At 30.3% G+C, this 20,946-nt stretch overlaps 1 protein-coding gene and 1 pseudogene across 1 annotated transcript; both read right to left on the reverse strand.

Moving 5' to 3' along the window:
- Positions 1-9,252: 9,252 nt before the first annotated feature.
- LOC147937613 (uncharacterized) lies at positions 9,253-15,410 on the reverse strand. Its single transcript, XM_087465192.1, has 10 exons — positions 14,540-15,410; positions 13,894-14,434; positions 13,309-13,820; positions 12,681-12,914; positions 12,547-12,587; positions 12,003-12,456; positions 9,801-9,879; positions 9,572-9,714; positions 9,386-9,470; positions 9,253-9,307 (listed from the first exon to the last, which is right to left on the reverse strand). Exons 1-10 carry the CDS (start codon positions 15,408-15,410, stop codon positions 9,253-9,255), a joined length of 3,015 nt encoding a protein of 1,004 aa, XP_087321318.1.
- A 367-nt stretch (positions 15,411-15,777) lies between these two features.
- On the reverse strand, positions 15,778-20,726 carry LOC104714923 (uncharacterized; annotated as a pseudogene).
- Positions 20,727-20,946: the final 220 nt, after the last annotated feature.

A 20,946-nucleotide genomic window follows, 5' to 3' on the forward strand; every position in this document is an offset into this window, starting at 1 on the left:
TTTGATTTTTCGTGTAAAGAGTAACTGATCGAAAACAACCAGTAAAAAGTAAAAACCAAACGGTTTAGTTATACTTGAATAAAACATCTTGGTAAAAACTTTTCTTCTATCTTCTTCAATCTCTATCAATTTTTCTTCTTTACTCATACATTTACAAGTCTTTTGATGTTTGTTAACATCTTTTTAATTGAACTTTTATGACTCAAATTAAGTTTATATTATTTTGTCATATGAAAAAAAAATTTGGCCATTAATTTCTGATTTGCTTTAAGCATCAAATACTCTCAAGCCGGCACTGGCTACAACAGACCGTAATCATGAAGAAATGGCTAAGGAGCCATAAATTTTTCTTGAATAAGAGCTTTTACAAATTATGTATGATAAGATTATTTAAGAACAAATTATGTATGTAAGTATGATTATATTATATTGCTACGATACGATGGTTTGAGATGTGTTTGGATAATTGATAGAAGTGAATTCAACAATTATTTATTGTGTATTCCTACTATATTATTTCGGAAATCCAAAAGAGGCCTATTAATAGACCAAATATGTACCAAATGTTTATCAAAATCATCTTGATCGAGAAAGCCTACAAAACAACATAAACATACATATTGACAAAAAAAAATTAATATACATAAACAAATTTTGATTACGTATGATAAAAAATAACAATATAGTCAGATTCAGCATATTATATGATATAACAAAAAATTGAGATGTCAAAAAAAAATTTACAATAGTATCTTATATAACAAAAAAGGATTCCTCCAAATATTTTCAACCAGAAAGTGACAAATGTCACTAAATTAAAACAATTCATTTTATTCGTACAGACTTTTAAATAGGCCTTAAAACCACTTCATTTGACTCGTATGATCATCTCTAGCCACAACAACAATCATGGAAATTAACTGATGATCCGTCAATTGACAATTACACTTATAAAATAGAAATCTGTGAGCCTCTTGGGAGCTAAATACGGGAAAAGGCAAGCCAATATGAACTTACAATCTTATGGTGAAGATTGAGGAAATCAGCTATTCATTTAGCATAAGTAAATCCTCATAAGACTCGAATAAATCATCTGTAAATGCAAGGATGAAAGTAAAACATATATGGGAAATTCAAATCAAGATTAAAACTCAATTATATGCATTCAAAACAAAATTAAGTCAAACTATTTGGGTCATGTTTTCTCCACCACGTTCATGGTTGACCACCCAATTAATGCACTTGAATGTAAATTACCTACATAAAGAACATATATTTAATTTGTTATCAACACCTCTAAATATTTTATGCAACAATATTATTAAATTATTTTGCAATCTCAATTAGTAACTGTAACATCCACAAACCGGATTCCCGGTTTGGGAAGTGCATCGGTCGATGCAAGGTCGGTTTTTCCAAGCTGAGTTAAGTTAAACACTTGTTTTGTTGCGTTTTGTTTTTGGGAAAACTTTAAGGTTGAATATTTAAGGAGAAGTTCGTGGAGTTTGGCCACTTTCAGAGAGAAATTAGAGAGATAAGTTGTTCTTGAGAGAGTTTGGAGTTTTAGAGCCTTTTCCTAAGAGATCTTGCTGGTGGAGTGGAAATCTGTAGCTGGGTTCATGTTAGGAGCTTGCTAGGAGTGTGTATTCGTTGGTTTTAAAGTCATAATCTTCTTTGGAAAAGGTGAGTGAATGACCATGGCTTATCTAAGTTTGAGATTTCTCTGATTTTCGTGTTTATGAATTATGTGGTAGATTCCTTTGCTTGTTAGAATGTTTTTGAGTCACATGGGGCTTTATGTGGCTTCTTTGTGGCATTGGATCAAGTTTGATGTGTTAGGAATGAAGATCTGACGAGGAGCTTCGGGGAAGACGATGCTCGGCATGTGCGTCGATCGATGTACTATGTGCGTTGGTCGATTCACTATGTGCGTCGGTCGATGCATTATGTGCATCGGTTTATGCAGTGCAAGGACGATATTGGTCGATGCCATGTGGAAGTATCGATTGATGCAATTAAGGATTTTAAAAAATGTCGAGCATGCATCGGTTGATGCAGTCGAGTCTTGCATCGGTCGATGCAGGCTTGGTGTCGGTCGATGCATCCCAGTCAGCGTCGGTCGATGCAGTGGTTTGGTGTCGGTCGATGCAACTTCCTGGTTTGTTTGTCGATGCAGCTTATGTTGAGTTCCGTCTCTCACCCATGCATTAGAAATTTGTAATTGTATTATAATCTTTATAACTTTAATCATCTTAAATTTATAATTAACTCATTTAACCCACTAATTATACTATCAAAACATTTTTCATATCTCTTGGGACCTTTAACCTCTAATTTTTTTTTACATTGAAAAATAACTAAATGCATTAAAAACACCATTAACTCAAATTAGTTTTGTGACGTTCACTCAATTTTGCATGACCTACACATTTGTTATCAACAAATTTCCTATAAATTGCAAACACCTAACTAAGCACCATCAAATATCAAATCCCCCATAAAAATTAGAATTCTATAACATCATTTTTCTATATAACTGATTGTGTTTCAAATATTTTATTTATATCACTTTTGAAGATATGGAAGAAAATGTTGGTTTTAGTTTGTATATATTCATATTATTATGTTTATAAGAGGTTCAAGTAATTCAAATACGGCATAGCGGTAAATTTTGATTTCTATTTTAGTTTTATTATATTATATAAGAAACTAATAAATTTTTGATTTCTTATCTTTAGTTATCTTTATAATCTACTACAAGGATTTACCCCGTGGTACACCACGGGTCTATTCCTTTTCATAAATCATTTAACAAGGTTAGTATACTAATATAATCATGTTTTTTTAGTTAGTTAATATAAATATTATAATATTATATATATGTTGTTGTATTTGCAAAATTTACCCCATAGTCAATTTCTTTGTCTTGAAATATCAATGCACTTATATATATATATATATATATATATTATTTTGGTGTTTTTACAATAATTAACAGTACTTGTTAATATAATTTTATGGGTTGACTTTGAAAGAACAATAATTATGTGTACTTTTAAAAATACAATAAACGATGATTAAAATCGAATTAGTTTTAAGACAATGGTTTTGTGCATGGTCTTAAACCATGGTCAAAAATACAATGAACTATGATTAAAATCAAATTTATGGCGATTAATAGTGTTTAAGACCATGGTTTTTTGGAAAATCATTTCAAAAAAGATTATTGCACAAAAATATACTTCTAAATGTTAAGATAGATTTTTAAAATATATATCCATTTATAAAAATTCACATCATATGCTTAAAAAAATCTAATATTTTATTAACTTTATGTATTAAATAGTAATTCAAATAATTCAAACATATTGCTTTAAATTAGGTAGATATATTTTAGGAAATTTGAAATTAATTTTATCAAATAAGGAAATGATTGTGTTTGGTTGTAAGGATTGTAGATAATTTAATTGGGACTTGTTTGGATACAAAGATAAAAAAATGGCACAAAAATGTACTCCAAAAATGTTAAGATAGAATTTTATTTTTATATATTTTTATTATATTTTTGTGCCTTTCTTTTTCAGTTTTAATGAATTATATTAATTAATATTGTTTTAATTTTTAATCAACGACAAAATTGTTTACTTTTGTTTTAACTATCTATAGAACATAGAAATATTGCTGCATAATTTTTTCTAAATTGAGGTAATATTTCTTCTTCTACATATGCACTTTTTGATGAAGTGTAAGAGAAAACTGAGAATGAAAATGAACTTATTGATTTTTTTGGATGACGATGGTAAAAAATTTGAATTACTTTTGCTGTCCAAGCACCTATTTTAAAAGAATGGTGCATGAAAGAGATATAAAACATTGCAACCAAAAGAAGGTGAATCTTCATTTAAAAAAAAAACTGAGAGTAAAAGAATAGCCACAACATTTGTATAAGAAAAAATTTCTTTTCATGTTTTTAAGTTGTAACTGTACAAATTATTTGTTTGTGGAGATAAAAAAAATAGAGAAAGCAGTTATAATAACCATGCAAAAATATATACTATCAGAAACAAATGAATGTAAGTAAAGAAACGAATAATGAAATCATAAAACACTAATAAATATGACAAAACAAATTATATAGCACAAAATAAAGATAATGAGAAATCAAACTAATAGGTATCTTCTATTAACAAAAAAATGATTATAAAAATAATTAATAATACGATAACAAAAATTATTTTCACGTTTTTAAGTTGTAACTGTACAAGTTATTTGTTTGTTACATGTCTGTGGAGGTAAAAAATTATAGAAAGCAGTTATAATAACCATGCAAAAATATATACTATCAGAAACAAATGAATGTAACTAAAGAAACGAATAATGAAATCATAAAACACTAATAAATATGACAAAACAAATTCTATAGCACAAAATAAAGATAATGAGAAATCAAACTGGGGAATGCCTTTTTATCTTGTAGCTTAAGCAATGCATGTTTAAACCTTAACTCCTTTAAGTAATAAAATACGTGTTTTGACAAAAAAAAAATTATTTCATTAAATCCCCTTTATAATAAAACAGAAGTACACAACATTGTTTTGTAGACTATATAATTTTAATAAGTTGGTTACAAATAGGTTACAGATTAATTGATAGAATAATTAGTTACAAGTTAAATATTGGGTGCAACTTTAATTTATTTCCGAAAATCTTAAAGAGAATATTCTAAAGAATCATTGGATATTATCTAACTTACCATATTAATTTTATTTATTAAACTATTCATCAATATTAAAATCTTTTTATATCTAACTTAACATATTAATTAGTTAGTTATCATTATACTTCACCTCTCATTTTTATATATGAGTCTATTTTGTGAAACAAATAAATTATCATATTATTTATTATAATTAAAAAATAGTTTTATTTCCGGATATACCATAAGTTGAATTTTTATAAACAAATATAAATTGTTCAATCTATAAAATATTCAAGCTTTAGTAATATTATTCTTTAAAAATAATATCTATTGAATTAAAAAATTTACTGAGTAAAAGGTCAAAATTTGAATATTTAAATTCAATTTCATTTTTTTTTTGAATTTTATAGTTATATAATATAATAAACTTTAAATAATTTATTTTGAAATATTGATACTTAATATAAAAGTTAAAAACTATAAACACTCTAAATTGATTTGTTATAGCAATGTCAATAATATGTCACTATAATATGAAAGAATTTCAAGAAACCAAGTATATTAAAATAAAAAGTATAACAATATATTAAATTATTCATAATATAATAACTCGTTTTTTGAAAGCCAAATGTATTATAATGACATTCAAGTTATGATGTAGAATATACATTGTTGAAATAACTTCACATACATAAACTAATACAACATATTAAAATTTTATTCTAAAATAGAAAATATACAAAATTTTGAATAAATTAAAATTTAACCAGTGTTATAGCACGGGTAATTATCTAAAATCATTAACAATATAAAACTTACAAAATAAGTGTCTTTTTTCAAGCAATCATATTTAGCATATGATTTTATTGTGATACTAGGATTTTTGTGTGTCTGTCTTAGCAGGTTCAATTAACCTTATGTAGTGTAGTAGGTGTCAATCCAAATGGGATGTTGCTAGCAATCAACGTATCACAAGTTAAGCCAATTCAAAAAGAGTGTTTGTCTAACAATCCTAGAATGATCAGAATGCAAAACGGAAATGAACTACAAAACTAGAAACAAAAATGCATGACAAGAAGCAAACAAGAATAAGTAAAAGCAAAAACGATTCTAAGCATAAACTAGATAGCAAGATCAGAAACGGTTTCATGAATGCAATATCAATCAGAAAGATAGAAGTCCTAAGGATGGGAGTAATTGATGTCGGCAGAGTCTCCTAGTCTACAGAGCGTTTAACATGCCACAAGCAAACTATCCCTAAACAATGAACATCACGACTTAGCTAATCCAATCTCTTGGCAGAAACTACTCAGACTCAACCACTTCCAAACCTAGCTCTCGCTAGAGAAACATGGTCGAGCAGGCATGACGAACCAGTTCATTCACGTCAACGAACACCCTAGACAACTAATCTCTTAGGCTATGAATGCAAGTCTCTAGCAATAGTTGGTCAGACATTTCATCAAACATCTTTTGGGTGCAGAAATGTCTAAGACCTAGTTCCAATTGATAAGAGAGAAACTAGTATTTCTAACTCTAGTCCAGAAGGGAATCATACGAATCTAAACTTAAACACCCTACATATTAAGATCATCCACCTAATCTATCCCATCCTCAAGAACTCTAACACTACTTGGATCCAGAAATCGTCATCAAGGATACAAACTCGGAAAACATTGAATCAAGTATCATCAGATGAATAAAAATGGGATGAACAACTTTGTATAAGAAATCCAATGCAAAAACTCAATAAAATCAATCTGATTACAAAGTCTCAAAACGTTTTAGGTAGCTATATAAACCTAAAGGAAAAAAAACGAGATGTCTGAGTAAAAACTTAACAAAATGTATTTATAGTAAAACATGGAAAACCCTAAAACAAAAAACGACAGGATAGAGCGTCGGTTCGGGAATCGGATTGGCTAAATTGGAACGTCTTTCTTCCTGACGTGTGCGGTCAAGTCAGTGTGCATCGGGTCAAGCTGGGTCGAGGGGAGTGGTGCCTACTCGAGCTGGGTCGAGTGGAGTGTATGAAAGAACTACCTAAACATGCAAGAACTACCTAAACATGCAAAGTGTATGAAAGAGGCTAGGAAATGATGCAAAACAATGAGTTATCCTACCTAAGTGCATGACAAATACATGCTAAGGAGAGACAAAATATAGACATATCATATTGCATAATGTTTTCTCCAAAAAACTTTTTAAAACTATCACATAAATAATATTTTATATAAAAAATTATAATATAAATAAAAAAAATTTCAATCCGTGCTCTAGCACAGGTCTTAATCTAGTAGTATTCTATTTGGGCGAATTAGTGTAGTAGCCAAATTTGGAAATGTATTTAAAGGTATAGCATATTAATTCAAAAAATTGGTGATAACATAAGGGGTAGTAAAACTTACCAATTGGAGTATTGATGGTTTGGTGGAGGAAGGTGGCCGGAAAGTTATGGCCAGAGTTGGTGGCCGCCGGAGGTGATGGTCGGAGGTGGTAGTGGTGACCGGAGGTGGTAAAGGAAGGTGGCCGTAGGTGGTGGCTGCCAGAGGTGGCCGGAAGTGATAGCCAGAGTTGGTGGCCTGAGGTGGTGGCCGAAAGTGGTGGTAGAGAAGGATGGTAGAGGATAATAATAAAGGGTTAATCTTGTAATTATTATATAAAATAAACAGTATATCACCTTTTTAGGGTTAGTATAGCTATTCAATGAATTATTAAATTTTTTTGGGCTATACAATGCAATTCCCCATTCTATTTTCTATACAAGATGATAAAAATATGTAGAGAAAAAGGCATATGTATTAATTAATGCTACAATGATTTGAATATCATTTTACAATACATTACATATGTTTTCAGTTTTCACCATTAAATTTCTGATTTGGGTATATTTTATTATTTATTTCAGTTAGATTCATATATATATATATATATATATATATATATATATTAAATTCTCTTAGTATATATAAGTTTGTTCTTTTAATCATTATAAGTTTTGAGAAAACTCTTTGACAAATGTTACAATCTATTTAATATTAGATATACTTAAATATATGTTGTGACTAAATTAGTTTATGACATACATATATCACAATCTATTTAATATTAGATATCACACATGTCATGATCTGATTAATATCAAAATTGGGCACTTGAGCGCATGTTAAAATCAAATTTGATTATTAGCATAAACCAAACACGTATATTTTTGCGTATTATGCTAATAACTCCTATCAAACTTGTAAAGAAGAAACCATTGTCCTTCCTGCAACACGTCTATGTACTCAGCAAAGTAAAGCTGACTTCTGAGTTTAGCTTGAATTCTTTTTCCCTATAATTCATGAAAAAACTAATTTCAGATTTAAATTTAAGGTGATGATGGATATAAATCGAATGTTACCTTTTCATCAACCAAGATCAAACAAATGTAGGTAGGCTGCATTATAACGATTTCGGGTATCCACAGTCTCAATACTTTTACAGCAACACTCAACCTATCTGTTGATGGGTTCAAATCCTCTATGTATGCAACCATCTTTTTTTTTGGTATTTGGTTTTTTTTTAGAAAGAAGAAAGACGATGAAAGGTGAGAGGCTAGAATATAGTGAATGTTTTATCTTGGATATATCTACAAAAGAGGAATATAAAGAGTGATTGGAAGTTACGTAAAAATTTATGACAATTTCGTAATGTTAGTTCGAAATTGATTTAATCAATGCGAAGACTTTGAAAATAACAAAAATCTTTTTTGTTTGTACTTGCATCCATACATGCATTGGTTAAATTTGAGAATATAATAAAACTATTTAATCGAAACTATAATGCATAATTGATTAATTCATATTTATAATGTATTATATTCAATTATACAATCTGCTTGAATTAAGGTTGTTACTAATCGCATATACCATAAATTATTCCAACGATCTCAATTCCTACTGCAATAAAAATATGAGAAATATTCATATTTCAAAATAGATGACAAGTAATTAGAAATCTTACTTAGTTTAGTTAAGAATATTGTATGGTGATGGAAATTGACTTCTGTTTAATTTTGTCTTCCATATAATAGGTTTATAACACTTTTTTTAAAGAAGTAATGTTCTTAGCAATATTGAAAACTTGTTTCAAACCTTTAAAGTTTTGTATCTTAAAGAGATTAAAGTCGAATTCTGATCAATAACTAAACTAATAAATTTAAGGGTTGTTACTTTTAGAAATATACAAATTTAGTAGTTGATTTGTACTTTAAGTATTTAATTTCACTTTTAAAAATGGACTTAGTTATGTAAACTTTAATATTATTCTTTTGAAGCCCAAATACAATTTTCATGAATTCGATGAGCCCAATACATTCGGTATGGTTAATTAAATCATGATGGATAAGGATTTGCGTCAAAATAATTTACTACGTTTAGACAATATAGAAATTATTTTTGAAAGTAATATAAATTCGAGGTCATAAAAACATTACAAATAGTTATAAAGTTCACATATTCATAAAAGTTTTTTAAAAAATAAATTGCCTTCACCTTAAGCCCCGTATACGATTATTCTTCATGCTCCAGTACACGTTTTATGTAATAGCGTCCAGCAAATTCGGAGCTAATATATAGAAAGCACATTCATAAGTTAAACCCTAGCATGATTTACTACATGGTATTTATAAACATTTTAACTTACATAGCCTTGTGATGCTCAAGTCCTTCGAAATCCGGTTTTATAAAGATCTTGGAGGAGGCCAATGTGTTTTCAATACACGGTTTACCTAGAGATGTTTACAGTGTTATAAAAGTTTAGTAAATGAGTATACAAAATAGTCAGTCTTTAACATTTATTAAAACTTGTAAGTGCTATTAACAGTCATACTTTCATACTCTCCAACCCTCCAGAAACGCAGTACACAAAACACCGGTTCGTTATGATATGTGAGATGGCATCCTGACGACTCCCATGAATACATGAAAAGGGTAGCATAGTTGTTTACTGCACGGCACTTGATAGATTCATTCCTACAGATGAAGATAGTAGAAACATTTTATAAAGAGTGAGAATTAAAACTATTAGCAACATGATATGTGGAATAAATGTGTCTTACCTGCCATTTAATAGCGTGAAAACAACTACACCAGCATGTTCTCTGTTGTCCGTTACAGCTACTACACATCCACAAACATCTATTTTTTGCCAAAAAATCATTTTTTTATTCCAATAAGATGAGTAATTGTTTCCAAATCTATAATCTACATAAAACTATTTAGTTTAAAAGTTCTATTTGTACTTTTATATTGGAGGAACCAATTTACAAAGTTCCAAAATTCTGAAGGTATAATGATTTACCAACACAAAGATATCAATATCTATCAATAATTGATTCTAAATCTATCATCCATATAAATTACTTATGTAAAAGTACCATTTGTACTTTAAATGGGAGGGACCAATTCGCAAAGTTCCAAAATTATGAAAAGTATAAAGATTCACCAACACAAAGATAGCAATATCTTAGAATATTTGTTTCTAAACTTATGTAAAAGTTCTATTTGTACTTTATATGGGAGGGACCAATTCACAAAGTTCCAAAATTCTTAAAAGTCTGAAGCTTAACCAACACAAAGATAGCAAAAATCTTTATCCACATGGTATAATTGAAATTATTATAAATCGTATATTAAAAACGTACCAAAAGAGATGGGATGATGGATTCTTGAACGATATATATCACACAAATCTTCAAATCGGAAGTAATTTTTCGAATTTGCTGATTCTAACTAAATTATGGTTGATTCATCCGTAAACTTGATTTGGAAAGGATGATGAGTATTCCTCTCTCTAAGGGTTGGATTGATGATTTTGAAAGTCCTAATCTCATACCATTTATCCTCATAAATATACTTCCCGAGCTTTTTAGTGTTGTTGGAACAAAGGCCACCTCAATTGTGTCACCCTTCAAAATTTGATAAAATTGTGTTAGTAATCTAATAGATAAGACTCTTAAAATAACAAATTTAAGTAGAATTTATCATTTGATAAATTCTCTAACCCTTTCGTCCACAAGTAGAAGAACTCGTTTGCTGAAGAATTCGTAGACATACCAAGAATTTAAGTCCTTGGCTTGGATACACCAGTTGGTTCTTCCCGGATGAAGATCAGAAATATAATCGATATTCATGATTCTATCGAATTAGGGTTTTCTGTTTTCTCTCAGTTGTCGGAGACGAAAAGGGGATTTCAGAACTGTAAGAAAACAAAGAGGCACGATTAAACGTTGCGTACCACTTTTTTTTTTCACTATTATATATTATTAATAAAATTATGATAACAAATGAAAGACAGAATTTATTTTTAATAGACATGATGCAAGATTCTAAGTTAAATGTGTTTGAGATTTAATTGTTAAAATTTAGACTTTATCATACAGTCAACAATATTTTTCTACCATTACGTAAATATATTCTATATTTAATTACTTACCAATACCACCATTTTAGTTATATTACATATAATTATAATGAGTATTATGAGTCACATTGTATTTTTAAGATCCGAAAAATTTGTATAACTAATTATATAAAATATATAAAATAAATTTTAATCTAAAATCCAAATCAAATTTCAATTACAAACATAATAATTAAACAGTTTCAAAAACCTCTTTGAAAACAACATTAAGTGTTTTATTCTGGCATTTCCCATCTTTATCAGTAATTAACACCTTCAATCCTTTCCTGGTTGTGACTCGAGAGAAGGCAACATAAAGTTGTCCATGTGTGAAAACCGGTTTCGGCAGAAACAATCCAACATGTTCTAGCGTCTGACCCTGACTCTTGTTTATAGTAATTACAAACGTCACGGTAATAGGAAACTGTTGTCGTCTCATACGAAAGGGAAACTTTCCATCAGATGGACTAACATACATTCTAGGGATAAGTACTCGATCACCAACCTTTTTTCCCGTCACAATCCTTGCTTCGATTACATGTTTGGCCATCTGAGTAATAATTAGCCTCATACCGTTACATAAACCTCCCTTAGGATCTATATTCCTTAGTAACATGACAGGTGCTCAAATTCTCAAAGTCAACACATGGCTTGGCAGTCCAGAAACTTGAATACTGTTTAGGAATTCCTGAGTGTAGATCATATCATCAAGTCCGCTTGTATCAGACGTTTCAATACTATCAGAGCTAAGATATCGTCTCTCCTCACCTGTAAATAAAAATTTACAAATTTGTATATGTTTTGAATATTAGAATATTTTTAAAAAAGTAAATTTCTATACCCTATTTAATTTGCATACCTGGAAGCTTAGAAAGCATAAACTGATTTATCTTATCAACATCGTCATTTCTTGGACTTAGAATAGCTCTTTCACTAAAGAATTTTGGGTCAGTCCTCCTTGTAAATTGTTCTCCGTAGATCTCTTTAACTATTGCTTCAATAGGATTACCACTTGTATTAATTAATAAATCATCCGGAATTTCTATCTCCACATCCCCACTATCTGACTCGTTAATTTTGCCATCCCCAATATCAAGAAGCCACTTAGAAAAAGTAGCAAGAGCACCCGCATCCATACTATTACGTGCTTTGCGAAGTCTCAAATTTTCGGTAAGTTTAAGAACTTTACAACTATTCCAAAGAACAGATGAGTTGATAGATGCTAAAACTGTCGCTACCCTTCCTCCTTCCGTAATAACTGGCAAAATCTGTCTAAAATCACCTCCTAACACAACAACTTTACCTCCAAAAATCTGGTCACACTTCATTATATCTCGCAAACTCCTATCTAAAGTTTCGTAACAAAGCTTGTTCATCATCGGAGCCTCGTCCCATATTATGACCTTTGCTTCTCTAATTAAATCAGCAAGATCAGATTCGGCATCTATCGAACACACAGAATATTCATTAAGATTGATTGGAATACCAAATCTTGAATGAGCCGTTCTACCACCTTCCAAAATCAAAGCAGCTATACCACTTGAAGCAACATTAAGAACGATATTACCTTTAGACCTTATATCAGCACCAAGAATAGTCCACATAAAAGTTTTTCCAGTACCTCCGAAACCATGGACAAAAAACATACCACCTTTATTGTGATTCACAGAGTGAATAATTTCTTCATAAACACGCCTCTGCTCATTAGTTAGCATAGGTAACAACTCATCGTACAACTCCTGTTGTTTATGAGGCTTATATATTCTCTCATCTGCGATAAGCCTATTTACTCATGTGTTCATTATACTATCATTTGGTCTAGGCATTCTCTCGAAGGCCGTAAGAGACGTCCCATTCGATTGTAACATAAGTTCTATTTCAGTCAAACATATATTTTCTATCTGAGTCCGTGACAACATTAGACCTACCACAGAAAATTTAAAACACTTTATTATATTTTCTTCCTTCGAAAACGAAATATTTGCATGAAAGTAAATAAGTTTTTGAAATACCTGGATCATTCCTGTTTTTCCTTTCTTTAAACAAAATATCCTCACACAAGATGTCTTTTGTTTTATTCCAAACTTCAAGAGGAACAGGTAAACTCTTTGTATACAGTAGGATCGCAAATAACTTTCTTAAAAATTCCCCAAAACACCATTCACCTGCTTCGTTTATAGCTGCAATGTACTCCTTATCATCATCCAATAATCCCAATGCATAGCAAGCTTCTTGGAATTCTTTATAAAGTACACCATTGACTGTTTTTAAATAGTCAAAGCTTGTTGGTCCTGGAATTTTATTAAGCAGAACTCGCAAGTAATAGGCTTCTCCTACAGAAGGCGGTACATACGTAATTCTGCCTATTGCAAAACTTTTCTGTTTCTCTGACCTTGGATTCCAAAGTTTTTCTCTCTTATTCCACACAAATTTAGATGGAAATTCAGCATACGTAAGTTTTTTGGCCTGGGGATAAATCTTGTTGCATTCCATCCAGCCCAAAAATTTAGAAGTTCTATTTGTTGTACGGTGCAATACATCTTCTATTGGATCATCCTGGTTGTAAATAGCCAATTCTTGTCCTGGAAGATGAAACGGGAGCTTTTCTACGGCTGTAGTACGATAACAAATCGGGAAAGCAAAGATTCGCCAAGAAGCCTCACATGCAGATACATACCTAAAAAATCTTGCATTAGTTTGTTACGTATAATTTAATATGAGAATGTTTGACAATCCTAATAAGTTATTACCTGCAATTGAAAAACTTTTTTATTTCATTTTCCTGATCTTCTTCTCCTACTTCGGCTCTAACATAGTCCGGACCTTTAGTGATGTACTTGGACAAATACTTTACTGAACGTGTCTGGTTGCACCACTCAACATTTATATGAGCACGAAAACGGAGTGATAAATCACGATTATAGGGAATAACGTAACTATTATCGTATTGAAAACCTCTTTTCTCCACGATTCTCACATCGTTCCGTCGTCTATATATTGGATAGCCAGCATCGTCGACAACAGTATTATCCATGAATGGTTTTGGGAAGAATTTTGTGCATTGCCCATTATTCATGCAGACACTATCTCTATTCATATGATCACACGGACCATGGATCATCACATCAGAAACAACTTCGTATAAATACTTATCCACCTCTTTATCAGGAATCTCAGCGCTGATGTATTTATCAATGTCGTCTGATGTACGCATCTTATTGTCTGGGTGTAAAAACAAAATCATGTGCGCATGAGGCAGACCCCTCTTCTGGAATTCTATTGTATACATCGCTGAAAATTATTAAAACAAATTAACATTTTTTGAAAAACATTAATAAGTTATATTTTTCCAAAACTAATATAAATAATAATAATTAAAATTTATTTAATACATACCAGAATTTACGATACCAAAAGTTTTTTCCTTTCTCACTTGGTCCATTAATCTATCAAGTTTCATCTTAAAAACTCGACTACATATATCATGTCTATCTTCTTTACTAAGACGATGCCTTGCTAGATAACGATCTATTTCAGGCCACCTTGGGTTGCACGTAAAAGTTATGAAAAGATCAGAAAATCCAAAATACTTGCAAGTAGCCATGGCGTCAAGATAATGTTGCATCATATATCTCTTTCCACCCGTAAATGATGACGGAATAAATATTCTTTTTCCATGTTGTGCAAGATCTTCATGTCCTTTTTCAGCAGCTTCAATTATTTTATCGACTCTTTCAGTTCGGAGTTTGCTTTGGTTAATCCATATGTAGTTCAACCTGTTCGATTCGATGGTAGTGAATGCATCGACTAAAAACTGCTGGAATAATTTGCCTGCCATATCAATAGTCGAAGACTCTTCATATCTTTCAAATATTCTATACACATAAAATTCTCTCATGGTAACGGTTTTCCTTTTACGTCCACGGGTATCCATGAAACCTATATCGATGCCTAATCTGAATCCATCTTCACCATAAGGGAACAACAATGGGTACTGTAAAGGCAAGTACGCGGTATGAAGCTCACTTATTCTCTGTAAATTGCCCGAACGACTTTCTATAACAATGTCACGTTTATTCACACCAGCCGTAAAATCTCCGGGTATTAAAGTAGTGACCTCTTTACTGGTAGGAAGATTATGAGTTCTTGCATCAGTACTTCTTTCTGAAGGTAATATTAATCGCAAACCTTTGCTACCTTCTTCCATATTAAATCTTTCACGTGCCGATCTAAACGCCTTAACATGCGGATTATGACTATCAAGCATCTTTTTTAATAGTCCAACAATCTCATGTTTTAAATCTCCAGAAGATCCTGATGATCTATATCAACAACAAAACACAAAAATTAATAATAATCATGATTAGTAGATACATCAAATTATGCTAAAGATATTTAACAAATAATTAAGATATGGAAAATATTTAAATACATATTTATCAATATATATAATTATCTAAATGCAGAAATTCTATTAGTTATCTCGTTACATACGTCATGTATATACAATTGCAAAAACATTGGTTCCTTTCCAGGTTCTGGCAAGATATCACCGATAAGATGATAGTTTTCTCTGCACATCTGAAATAAATACGACCCTCTACCATTATTTATTGAATGGTTAATTTTCCAACCTAATGATGTGAAGGATACATCATGTTGCACGCTCGTATGTTATCGCAGAAGTTTTTACCCCTATCGTCATTATTATAAAACAACAATAATAATGTTTTAGGCGCAATCTTCAAAGTAGGAAGTATTACTTTGCCGTGATGGCAACACAGTGAAAAATCTGGCTTTGCCTTTTTAGTCTGTTTGTTCACCCGTTCTCCATACCTTATATATGCTCCACAATTATCACATAAAAAATAAGGATCTCCATCATCATAATAACCTACATAAACATTTTGTTAAAAAAATTATTATAAATATATGTTAGATATGCAAATTGCGTATAACGAATCAGATATGCATCGAGATATACCATTATTTAATAACTTAGCTTTTACGGGAGGAAAGCCAAGAAACGTCTCAGATGTCGCATTGTTTTCATTAGTATCGAATGAAATCCCATTAGTAGAGCTGTCTGAATCACTTTCATCGTTCGTATCCGAATCAGTTGCGACGAAACATGCGAAATCTTCCTGTAAACCGGGAAGAAGGAAATTTTCTGCATAGGTAACAATTGGATTAGTTTTAGCATTTATATGTATTTTATATATATATATACTCATTTTGAAATCACTTCCCGAACATATTACCTTTTTTCTTCCTTTGTGCCCGTTTAGACTTTAGTATTTGCATTATTTTCAACCTTGCCATCTTATGTGGATCAGGATACTGAAAATTCAGTGCATTCGTAAAAGTAGGAAGATTTATCGTAGAACTAACACCTGTAATTTAATAATGTTGTTACGTGCAATCTATTAGTTTCGAATGAAACATATCTCTTAATGTAAAGAATAGAAAATGTCTATACGTTTTCTAGAGACGGCATGTGTCGTTACATTCTTCCTCCGATATGGAATCTTCGAAGGTCTCATTATAATACGTCAAGTGTAGCAATCTGCAAAATGAATTTCAAAGTACGATCAAGAATTCATATAATCGAGTAATTTTGACCATTTTATTCTAAATTTCGCTGTTAGGTTTGTTTATATTGGAAGACGGTGCCGTATATATGATGCAAACTAAAATGTACTAAATATTGATATATACGAATATTGACATATGTATCTATATATCCTCTTAACTTTTTTGAATATTTTTTAAAAAATATGTTATTTATCTTTCTATTATGTATGGGAATATCTATTACGTATTTTTTGAAATTTACTTTCTTGGTCTTTGTCAATATTTTTTTTTTGTTTTATTTCCATAATTTTGTAAATCTTGATCGGGTCATTACTGTACAATTAGTTTAATCTAAATATTTTTCTAATTTTATATAATAATTATTATAACAAAATTTTAAAACATGTCAAACTATATTTTATTTTTTTCCATTATACTATTATCGAACTTTCCGCTGAATTGTCATATTATAATTATTATTAATTAGGAAGATAATTTCATTGTGTTATAAAACTAACATTTGATAATCATTAAAAAGTGATAATATCCCTTTTAAAAACATAACGAATTATTCTAATATCGTGATCTTAATAATAAATAAAAATACTGATTATTATTTAATATTTAAATCTAAAATTAAATTTCAAAAACGATATTCTAAAGTCTATCCTTTTTCATGTTAGATCTTTGCGTACATATCTCTTGTTCTTCACACACCAGAAATATCCAGTAACATCCTTATCATATGTGTTGATTGACTCATTGATAGGCATGACATTGTATTCCATCCAGGATTGAAATCGAGATTTCTTGTTTGTTGATTTCAAAATACTATTTTCACCGTCAACAATGGTATTTTGAACGTCAAGATGAGCCAATGAGTTATCTTCAGAAGAAATTGATTCTTTTCTGGTTTTCCTGTTTTTTTTAACTGGTTCCGGAATGCGATCCTCACAAAAGAAAACAAATTATTTTGGTTGAATTTGCGAATGGAGCGCATCTTCATCAGGTCCTGATCTTTCTTTGGTGGTTTGACAAACTCCAGATAAACGTTTCATTATGACTCTGCACGTATACATTTGAAACATGAGAATGTAATTTCAATAATACTAAATAATGAAAAGCTTGATTTTTGCTTTACCTTATACATCAAACAGCAAGAACTTAAGAATTGGTTAAGATTTTTTTTTATATTTATACATATAACATGTAGAAGATAAGTTTCACATTCGATAATATTATGTTTCCTAAAATTTCGTATTGAATAAGCAAAATATTCAGGATTACCATTAAGTTTTTAATATAAAAAGTATTGTTAACATATTCGTTAATGATCACTTTCTTAGATTTTCATATTGAATATTCAGATTATTAAATTTGGCCTTTTATTTTTAACATATTATCGTTATTTATGGAATTCTAAATTATGTTAAAAGATTTAGGTTGGGGTTTAGAGATATCCTAACTATTATTATTTCCCAAATGATTATATAATATGATCTTATTTAAATTATATTATATATACCTTCAATATTCATTTATTGTAACATAATTATAGTAATTGATAGAATTTAAGTTTGACCAATGCAAACACGCTAAGATGTTTGAAAGCGATCTTAATTGTCTAAAATAATAAATAAAAGCTTTCAATTCAAAAAATTAAACTATAAAGTTGAAAATAAAAATTAACCAATATCATGTTTTGAAATGATGCAACTTTTTCAATTTCGAGGTTCAGTTTTGATTTTTTTCCTTGTCGTCATGCTATGACCCCCAGTCGTTCCAACATTGCTGTCTGTATGATCTCTCTTAGATGAAGTCAAACTCATTTCAGCTGGTGCGATTTGCAACTTATGGTCGTCGAGATCCAAAGAATTATTCTAAAGTTCATTCCTTCCATACAGTTCCTACATTGAAATTATATACATTGAGATTTAAAAGATTTAGAATTCATAATGGTATTATGGATATCTGTTCTTTTTTTTTGTCTATTTTAGTACCTTTCCAAATTGCACAACCATGTCTTCCTTTTCCCAAAACTTTTCGACAACATAAGCAGACTTGTCGCTTTTTAAATTTTTGATTGTAATCGAAATTTTAAACAGCATAGTCCTCCCTACCAAGGCAGAGAGACTTCCAGGAATAGGTGCAGTATCGTCCTGAATAAAGGTCAAATCTTGATTAAATACTTGTTTTTATAACTTTAAACCAAAAGGAATTCAAATGATTCTATACTTACTTTAGGTTTTTCCAAAGCTAGTTCTTCTGCTTTTTTTCCAATAAATAGTTGGGCAAGACCGTCAAAAAAGAGCAGCTTAATCTTTTGTGAACTTCCGTACCCAACACGAAGTATGAGTTTATACCTTAAAATAGTTTGGTATGACTTAAATGTGCGTATAGTTATAATCCACAATTCTTTAAAAATTTTAAGAGACTAATTGAAACTTACTTGTAATCGACTTCCATAACGTCAGAATCACAAACTCCACAACTATAAAGTAAATCCTTTCCAGCTTGAGATTCTGGTGGATATGGCTGCACCTTCTTATTGCAAACTTTACAGGCAATATAATACCATTTGGGCAACACTTCAACAGAGTGAATTGTCGCGATTGTCACACATGTTCAGGCCTGTAAAGAAATAATTCAACATTTATTCTCCCATTTATAATTCAGAAAAAAATAAGATCACGATATTAATTTTACATTAGAATCATTACTTCAAGTGCATAAACGATTTGGTCCATAGTACTCTTTTCGTTCACAATGAAAAACTCCTCATATAATGTCACTTTGGGTTTCTGAGGGCTTGGGTCATCATCAAGTTGTATTAAATCAACAGCATCGGTAAGCAACCTATATAGTTATGATAATAATAAGAATATGTATATGATTAAAGCATGTCTTGCAGAATATTATGGAAGGGATATATATATTCATATATATACTTACTTATTTCGAAACGCGTCTACTTCAGACATAACTGGATTTATCAGAATATCGGTAGAGTTGAACGCATTGGAAATACTATAATTCCCTGTAACATGGATTTAATTGGCAACGTTATATTTGACAATCATAAGCTTTAACCCTTTTTTTTACGAAAGTTAGATATTACCTTTCCATTCCTTCAGGCATGCAAATCGTATTACACAAACGACAACAGTATCTTGATGTTCTTTTATTTGTGTATCAAAGTCCTTTGCAAGATCCCCCCACACCGTGCAATTTAACCGGGTTCCACTATATTACGAATGCATGAAAAAGAATAAAATTTAGTTATTTTATTTTAAATTAAACTAATTTTCAAAATATTTACTAAAGTTACATACGTTAAATCTTGCAAATCGAAGCTCAATTTGACATTATCCTTCCCTTTCATTTTGACGCTATTAAGATTTCCAACACTGACAATTTGGCCGATTACATCTACAAAAAAAAATCATGAATTAATATTTTGTTTTTTTCATGTAAATCTAACTTTTACAAACAAAGTAAATTAACAACTCACCAAACAATATATTCTTATCTAATTCTCCAGATAAGATAGTAGTAAACGCCTGAAAATATTTTTCTGGAACACGAACGGGGAATTCATCACATGGTTTCACAACAGTAGTTCTATAAAAGACGATTTTAAATCCCAAAGAACTTGTCTTATAACTACTAGCATAATCCACTAAGCTGAACGTATCGACTATTTTAGACTCGCCGACAGCGAGCTGGTTTTGAAACCTGTTGAACAAACCATCTTCAATAGATGCATGTATCCTTGTACCCTAAATATAACGATTCGAAGTTATAAAACTAATATCCAGATTCACTAATTTCATAGATAGTTCAAATAAACATGATGCTTCAATTTAAAATTAGAACTTACATCACTATCAACGAAGACCATCTGAAGGGACTTGAATGATTTCCAAAGTCTTATGATACGGACTCTTATCTTTTGATGGTCTAAAGCAGGGTTGAGATTGTCTAACTGAACAAAAGGTCGAACGTTCATCTTTTTAGAAGTCATATTGAATTGAGCATATAACTCATAAACACATTAGCGGAACAATATTTATAGAGATGTTATACAACCGACTTGATTTTTTTATTTTTTTAGAATATTTTCTTACTTTATTTTGTTAAAACGATAATGATGAGGAATGTAAACATATCATTTATGAATATTCTCGATATGCTTAATATCATTATTCAAAAAGTAAATTTAACATTTT

This window comes from Camelina sativa, chromosome 9, assembly GCF_030686135.1.
Source record: "Camelina sativa cultivar CO46 ecotype springtype chromosome 9, ASM3068613v1".
Taxonomy (NCBI): domain Eukaryota; kingdom Viridiplantae; phylum Streptophyta; class Magnoliopsida; order Brassicales; family Brassicaceae; genus Camelina; species Camelina sativa.